Genomic DNA, 9286 nt, shown 5'->3' with positions numbered 1-9286 from the left:
CCCGGCGAGATGCTGGGACGTTATTTAACCATGGAGAACGGTGACAGTCCCTGGGACATTCTTTCCCGGCTTCCCGAGACAGTGGCGGGGGGTGGGTTTGCGCGCGGGAGGGCCAGACAACAGAAGACCTGATGGTCTATGGTAACGTTATCTGCTGATGGCCCCCCATATTCCTGGGATATATATGTAAATAAAGATGGGGCATCAAGCGTAGGGCTCCTCCCCTCCCATCAGTGCAGATAAGAACGAGATGGTAAAGTAGAAGGCTCCTCCCTCACCCACCACAATAGATGGAGACAATATAATACAGCAGAAGGCTCCTCCCCACCCACCACAATAGATGGAGACAGTACAGTACAGCAGAAGGCTCCTCCCTCACCCACCACTATAGATGGAGGCAGGACAGTACAGCAGAAGGCTCCTCCCTCACCCACCACTATAGATGGAGGCAGGACAGTACAGCAGAAGGCTCCTCCCTCACCCACCACTATAGATGGAGGCAGGACAGTACAGCAGAAGGCTCCTCCCTCACCCACCACTATAGATGGAGACAGGACAGTACAGCAGAAGGCTCCCCCCACCCACCACTATAGATGGAGACAGGACAGTACAGCAGAAGGCTCCTCCCCCACCCACCACTATAGATGGAGGCAGGACAGTACAGCAGAAGGCTCCTCCCTCACCCACCACTATAGATGGAGGCAGGACAGTACAGCAGAAGGCTCCTCCCTCACCCACCACTATAGATGGAGGCAGGACAGTACAGCAGAAGGCTCCTCCCTCACCCACCACTATAGATGGAGACAGGACAGTACAGCAGAAGGCTCCTCCCCCACCCACCACTATAGATGGAGACAGGACAGTACAGCAGAAGGCTCCCCCCACCCACCACTATAGATGGAGACAGGACAGTACAGCAGAAGGCTCCTCCCCCACCCACCACTATAGATGGAGACAGGACAGTACAGCAGAAGGCTCCTCCCCCACCCACCACTATAGATGGAGACAGGACAGTACAGCAGAAGGCTCCTCCCCCACCCACCACTATAGATGGAGACAGGACAGTACAGCAGAAGGCTCCTCCCCCACCCACTACCACAGATGAAGACGAGGGGTAGTTAACCAAGCACTTCAACTCCTTCGACTTGCCTCGTAGCTACAAGCAGGCCCTCGAGCGAAGGGGTTCGAGTATGACGACGATCCTCCTCGAGGTCTGGCGTCTGTATTCAAGTGATGGAGGCGACAACGAGCAATAGAGGGGCCTCGTGTGTGAGACATATTACCCTGGACACGAGACAGGGGTCGCGTCTTGTCTGACGTCCCCTTCCCCAGGTTAGGGTATGGTGGTAAAAAGAAAATGGGAGGAGGAGGAGGAGGAGCGCTCCCCCTTTCCCCTTTTAGAAGATGGAGGATGGACTTGAGAGAGAGAGAGAGAGAGAGAGAGAGAGAGAGAGAGAGAGAGAGAGAGAGAGAGAGAAATTATGACCGAGGGGGATATCCATGTGGCGGATGACTGCATCCATGTCCTCGGATGACTTATGGTGGATGACGGCAGAGCCATGTGTTCTCCGCCTTAGGAGAACCTGGGTTGGATGACGGGTGGTGGCCATGTCTCTCTCTGGATGACCTGATGGATGAGAAACGGCTGACGGGTGGGGCAAGCCTTGGACTTAACAGCTTACTACGGGGCCAGAAACCCACCCCAACCCACCGTAACCCACCTCCCAACCCACCCCAACCCACCTCGCCCCCCCCCCAGGGCAATACTGCCGAGGGGCAAAAAAAAGCTAAGCTCCACGCCACAGAAAAGCTTTAGAACGAACACACTTCGATTACCACACACACACACACACACCTTCCCATATGGAAACAGGCGCGCCAGATTAGCTGACAGGCCGCGGGGCGGAAACTATCCCCCCGCCCCGGCCCCCCCGCCCACACACACACCCCAGACATTCATCAATAATACATACAAGCCAAGCTAAGCTTCATCTCCACTTGCGCCGCGGGAAATTCCCATCACGCAAAGCTTTAGTCCCACAACACGAACCAGCAAACTTCAGCTATATATTCTCAGTCCAGTACCAGTAAACATATGCCGAGCTCAGCTTTATCTCCTGGCGTACAACAGTAAGCTGAGGCCAAGCTGAAGCTTTGTCTCGAGAGTAGCCCTCTAGTAAGTGCCACAGAAAGCTAAGCTGAGTGTAAATCGTCAAAGAACGCGAGTTTGCGTACGTAACATTCGCTGCAGTTCATCACTGTCTTTAAATATATACATATATATATATATATATAACAAACCTCCAACAGCCAGGATCGAACCCGGGACCCCTGTGCAACAGGCGGGAGCGCTACCGCTAGGCCATGATCGCCCCTAATACCTGAATGACTATTCGAATACTATGAACAGGGGTCCCGGGTTCGATCCTGGCTGTTGGAGGTTTGTATGTTTTATGCAGGTGCGCGTTCACATGCACTTTGTTCGTGTGTATATACATATACATATATATATATATATATATATATATATATATATATATATATATATATATATATATATATATATATATAAAGGTCTAAACTGAATGGTTAAATACTGTGTGGAGGATTAACACAGAGATGGCATTCGAAAGCACACGGGATCAAGCTCTGTTGACATTACTTCAAAACTAATAAATAAATAAAGTAAATTAGCAAAATCCATCAATAAATAAAATATCCTACGCCGTCTCTCTCTCTCTCTCTCTCTCTCTCTCTCTCTCTCTCTCTCTCTCTCTCCTCTCTCTCTCTCTCTCTCTCTCTCTCTCTCTCTCTCTCTCTCTCCTCTCTCTCTCTCTCTCTCTCTCTCTCTCTCTCTCTCTCTCTCCTCTCTCTCTCTCTCTCTCTCTCTCTCTCTCTCTCTCTCTCTCTCTCTCCTCCTCATAACACTGTCTTGCTACGCACCATCTTCACTACTAGTACACCACACACGGAATCGCATTACGTTCAAGTGGTCAAATACCGTTTCGCCTTCTCATTTGCGCCTGATGAGGCATTAAGAGGATCCGAACGCTATTTAGAGAAAAAAAAACTATAATATCCTCGCTTGCCTCTTGCCCTGCACTACTTTTCGAAGGCGATAATACAGGAGAGGAGTATCTCCAGCCGTTCCCCCAGCTCCAGCCCCTCACAGTGGCCCTGGATAACACACAGATCAATGGAGTCATATAAACTTTCTACTATATCCATAATAATAATAATAATAATAATAATAATAATAATAATAATAAAGAGGATGATGACGAAATAAGTGGATGTACTGGCCTTTGACCTAAGTTCTTACGGGGTCAGGTCAAAGGCCAGGATACCGTCGTGCTCAAGGGCCGTACCGTCGTGCTCAAGGGCCGTACCGTTGTGCTCAAGGGCCGTACCGTTGTGCTCAAGGATCGTACCGTCGTGCTCAAGGGCCGTACCGTTGTGCTCAAGGGTCGTACCGTCGTGCTCAAGGGTCGTACCGTCGTGCTCAAGGGTCGTACCGTCGTGCTCAAGGGCCGTACCGTCGTGCTCAAGGGGTCGTACCGTCGTGCTCGAGGGTCGTACCGTCGTGCTCGAGGGTCGTACCGTCGGGTTCAAGGGTCGTACCGTCGGGCTTAAGGGCCGTACCGTCGTGCTCAAGGGTCGTACCGTCGTGCTCAAGGGGTCGTACCGTCGTGTTCAAGGGTCGTACCGTCGTGTTCAAGGGTCGTACCGTCGTGCTCGAGGGTCGTACCGTCGGGTTCAAGGGTCGTACCGTCGGGCTTAAGGGCCGTACCGTCGTGCTCAAGGGTCGTACACCGTCGTGCTCAAGGGTCGTACCGTCGTGCTCAAGGGTCGTACCGTCGTGCTCCCCTAGGCTGGCCACGTAGCCATCATCATATACGGCCCACAGCCCACCCTAGCTTATCTTCAATCCATCAACGCTTCCTAAAAAAATAAAAAAATTACTCGCTCATTTCACGCCAGGCCTCCAAGCGTTCTATCCCCTTCGCAAAGGTGAGTTCAACATGGCGGATGGAGTACAATCTTTCGCATCCCTGGGGAAGAGGGGGAGGAGGGGTGATCTTAACATACCAGAGGTATGCAAATTAGTTTGGTCACAATACAGTAAATCATTTACCATCATTGTGTAAACACCATGGGCTTAATTTACCGTATATGCAATACTTCGATCACACGAGATTCGTATAATAAAAAAAAAAAATAATATATATATATATATATATATATATATATATATATATATATATATATATATATATATATATATATATATATATAAATCCGAGGAGGGAGGGAGGGTGTAATTGCCGAATATGGACATAAAAAATCAGTAATGGTAAAATCTAATGTAATCTGAGAAAGAGAGAGAAAGAGAGAGAGAGAGAGATCAAACGTCTCTCTCTCTCTCTCTCTCTCTCTCTCTCTCTCTCTCTCTCTCTCTCTCTCTCTCTCTCTCTCTCTCATTACATTCTTAAGAACCACACGCGTCTGATCTAAATCATCCTTCACATCAAAGTAACGTATTAAAACGACTGGGAGAGAAAGAGAGAGAGAGATAAAGAGAGAAGCGACGTTTCATTATAATAAAGAAAAAAGTAATCATTTTCGTTTTGTTATAGTCTTTTATTATCATTTTGTTCATTACACAAGCCCTTTGTGCCTATCCCTCGCTTGTATTATACCCAAAATTGATCACTAACTTCAAACACCACGTATAATATGTCGGTTATTCCACGACCATGGCATACCACATATATATTCTTACTACAATATATATGTATATATATATATATATATATATATATATATATATATATATATATATATATATATATATATATATATATATATATATATATATATATATATATATATATATATATATATATATATATATATATATATATATTATACATATTATATATATTACATATATAAATAAAATATATTATATATATATATATATATATATATATATATATATATATATATATATATAAATATGATGTGATTATTACACGAAAGTGCACTTTTTTTTCAATTTCTGTATGTTGTCTGCCGTATTGATAATTATTTCACTCAAATCATTCCAAACATCCAACATTATCATGCTACATAAAGTGCTTCACATATCTTTTCTTCTTTTTAACAAATTTCGTCAATAATTTCATTTAGTGTCTTGTTGTTCTGTCTGTACACATCTCGAAAAGACGTTCACTGTCTACGTTACCAGTTTATTTCAAAAGCTTAAAAAGTATATATATATATATATATATATATATATATATATATATATATATATATATATATATATATATATATATATATATATTCCTTCTAATCCACGGGGAAATGAAACACGATAAGTTCCCGAGTGCACTTTCGTGTAATGATCACATCCCCGTAGATTAGAAGGAATTTACTTGATCTTTTCCAACATATATTGTGCGTGTTACCGGACTCCGCTCGCATGAGGCTGAACCTGTAGAAATACACCCTCGGCGAGACAGCATCATCATCTACGGGCGAACAGCGGTACAATCTCGGCGAAGACCTTTCTTTATACCCAATATAAAGAGTCCATCATTTACCTGCTACTGGATGCTGCGCAGTCCTGAAGCGACATAGAACCCGTAAAAGGAATCCTTAGGTTATATATATATATATATATATATATATATATATATATATATATATATATATATATATATATATATATATATTACAACGAGTCCATGAGGAAAATGAAACACAATAAGTTCCCAAGTGCACTTTCGTGTCATAATCACATCATCACGGGAGACACAAGAGAGAAATATAACAGTCAGTTGATATACAACGAAGAGACGTAGCTACGACGCCATTTGGTAAACAAGTGACTGTTCAAAGCTAATGCGTAGCGCTCACCGCAAGAAAATCTTGCGTTACGAACAAGCCGTGTGGGTTACCTGCTGTTGGGTGTCCCAGGTGTGATGAATAGACCTGTGGACCCAGGCTAAAGGAGTGAAACATGACAGTCACTGACGCACTTTAATAAAGCTGTGGTTCCACGCGCAGTTGTGATAGCTAACTAGGACATACGTATCGGTAATATACACATACCTCCCTGGTCGTTGGCTGCCCACCAACTAACCACTACCAAGATATTCATTCATAGGAATATATATATATATATATATATATATATATATATATATATATATATATATATATATATATATATATATATATATATGACCGTTACGCCCACGGGCAAAATATACGCCCCACTCATGGATAACCACTGAGACAGGAAAACAGGGTAAGAGCTGCAGGCGTGAGTTTGACCAAACTTTCAAAGGTTAAAAGGTTAAAGGAAGGGGGACAGGGCACCCTAAACGGTCAATCCTCGTATGACTGGCCTCCCCACGCCAACTAATGGAAGCCCCGGTCATACGCGAGATACGCATCCAAGCCTTGGTGGCTTTTAAACGTTCAAAAAAAAAAAAGAAAATAAATAAAACACCCTGGGTCATCCAGCCCCGTCTTACCAAAACCACGCTGAACATCAAACGACCGGTACGCCTAAACGATGCAATTCCCATCCAACGACAGCTTACTGGAGTGGTCGTTATGGGGGTGGGGTGATGTCTCCTCCAGCAGGAGGTGTGGGAGTAATGAGGAAAAAGAAAAAAAAAAACAACAAGATAACATGAGCACTACTCACCAAGGGCAAAGGGAAGACCCATCAGGAGAAGCAGGTGGCGGAGGACGTGAATCCCTTTCATGGTTCCGCAGGAGGGCCAGACGTAGCTGCACCAGCAACGCTCTTGGAAAACGGGTTTCGAACCCACCCCCCTCCGACGTTTAAGGTCCTTCTTGCCGTCAGTTCACTCTTAAGTCAATCTTTCCAAGACATATTCGTCAATGTCCAAACTTGCATGTCGGTAGTTCGGTCAAGGAAGCGCCTCGGGATGTTTTCTATCCACTGGTTACACGAGGGAAAATTAATTGTTTACCAAGTAATTATCACATTAATTGTTTACCAAGTAATTATCACATATATTTTTCTTCTTTTTTTAAATAATCGAATAATTTACTGCACTTTGGAGTGGTCTGGATTTTCACTTGTGCGGTAATGGAGTTCTATCCTTTTTTTTAAAAACGTACTTATTTAACATCAATTACTTAACGGAGTTTAAAACTAACGGGAGAAACATTTTAACTTGTAACATCAACAACAACAACAACAACAACAACCCTTCATCACGGTCCACTTGCTTGGAGAAAAAAATTATTGCTTCACAAACACACTCGCGTCTCTTCACCCCCCGAAAATGTTCTTCAAGAAATCGGATACTTTTCTATAATATCTCTATGGACACTTGCACTTCCAGGCGACAGCAATCCACATTAGCGTCATATCGAGGAGGACGAATAAAAAAAAAAAGACAATTTTTCCCAAAAAAAACAACTGAAAAAGTGCTTTTAAAGTTTGTGTGGCGGAGGAAGATGAGGAGGAGCGCAGCTCTCGCGCGCACTCTGCACCCACCAACGGTCGAGGGAGCACTGAGGCCCGCTTCCCGCGCCGGACTCTGTGTCTGGGCCAGACCCTTGCGCGCCCAACCGCCATTCCGCCCGCCCGCCCGCCCGCCCCTCCCTCACCCACCCGCCCACACCCCACCTCCTCCTCCTCCTCCTCCACCCGCACACACAATACCACTCATTTTCGCCTCCATTTCTCCCCTCCTCCTGTAGTTAGGCTAACTGGGCGTACGTGCGCGTCCCGGCATGCCACAGCGATCGCTGCGCTGCGTTCCTGATCCCTCAATTCGGGTCCCAAACCCAATCCCAACGCTGGGATACACCGGGGTGGGGGAGGGGGGTTATTTCGATCGCGCCCTCTCTCTCTCTCTCTCTCTCTCTCTCTCTCTCTCTCTCTCTCTCTCTCTCTCTCTCTCTCTCTCTCTCGGCCCCGGGTTTATCCCGCCATATTTACTGGCTAATGAATGCTTGTTAATTTCCCATTAATACTCCCAGCTGTGATAGGAGGTCAAGGCCAAACGAGGCCTTAATTGGCCGGCCGGTGTAGGCGCGCGCGCGAAGTTCCCAGCCAAATGTTTACAAGTTCATTTACATCACCGTAAATGAATATATATATATATATATATATATATATATATATATATATATATATATATATATATATATATATATATATATTTCGGGATTATTACATTACATTAGAATAGCCAGTTGAGCTAACGACTCTCTCTCTCTCTCTCTCTCTCTCTCTCTCTCTCTCTCTCTCTCTCTCTCTCTCTCTCTCTCTCTCTCTTCTTGAAACGTCATGAGTTTGGAGGGGGGGGAGGGGTAAGGCAGTGAAAGGATTAATATCTTAAGGACGACAGTACGACCTTTGAGCACGACGGTACGACCCTTGTGAACGCTGATACGACCCCCTGACCCCCCTTCCACCCCCTCGCCTGTGCACACCTGTGGCACAGTGACCCTTGGTACGACGCATGGGGTCAGGTCACAGGTCAGGTCACCGTACCATAGGGGTCGTAAGGTCGTCCCTCAGGGGTCGTACTCACGGGCTTAAGAAACACAATAGAAAATCCTTACGCTTTTATTTCAGGTTGAATTATATATATAGCCGACTTCCTACACCTTTTACCACACACAAACACACACACACACACACACACCACACCGCACAGACCTTCTACTTTCACGTCCGCCGCCTTCGTCAATATCACGCATGCCATTTTCTTTGTGAACAATGGTCAAGGCTGCATCTTTAACCGGGGAGAAACGTGCATAATAAAGTGTTGCAACTTTATATGTTTAATTTGCCATATGAAAATGATACAAAAATTAACCTACTGTATCTGATGTTTTCCATTCAAACCCAACCTAGCCAGACCTCAGTCTACAATGGTCAACCTTAACTATGTTATCTTATCATTGTCAATACTTTCTAATTATCCTTACTTCTTGAAGGAACATTTTATTTTTATATTCCAATAAAGATGGATTTTAGCCCAATATTTGATGTAATATCTGTGTGACGTAGGATCTATATGTTTCGTTATGAAATTTGACATTCTAATTAGCAATCCCATTTACCAATTGAACACAGAATATGATGATGCAAAAAAAATTCAGTTTAATGTAAGTCCTGCCTAACCTAACCTTACCCTGCAATTATAATCCTGTGCTTTTCCGGGCGACGGCACGCCGGGTCTGGCTACTTTCCATGATCTTCACTAAAATGGTCTTATAT

At 44.7% G+C, this 9286-nt stretch overlaps 1 protein-coding gene across 1 annotated transcript in view; it reads right to left on the bottom strand.

Annotated features, from left to right (window-relative positions):
- The window catches only part of LOC139762777 (kin of IRRE-like protein 1), a 200065-nt gene extending 192523 nt beyond the window's left edge, over positions 1-7542 (bottom strand). The window contains exon 1 of the mRNA XM_071687919.1: positions 6725-7542. Coding sequence (XP_071544020.1) covers positions 6725-6785 — 61 coding nt within the window. The 5' untranslated portion in view covers positions 6786-7542. The remainder of the gene's footprint in view (positions 1-6724) is intronic.
- Between the last annotated feature and the right edge of the window lie 1744 nt (positions 7543-9286).

This window comes from Panulirus ornatus, chromosome 44 (genome assembly GCF_036320965.1).
Source record: "Panulirus ornatus isolate Po-2019 chromosome 44, ASM3632096v1, whole genome shotgun sequence".
Classification (NCBI taxonomy): Eukaryota; Metazoa; Arthropoda; class Malacostraca; order Decapoda; family Palinuridae; genus Panulirus; species Panulirus ornatus.
The sequence above is the reverse complement of the archived record's forward strand: the minus strand, read 5'-3'. Positions and strand labels throughout refer to the sequence as shown.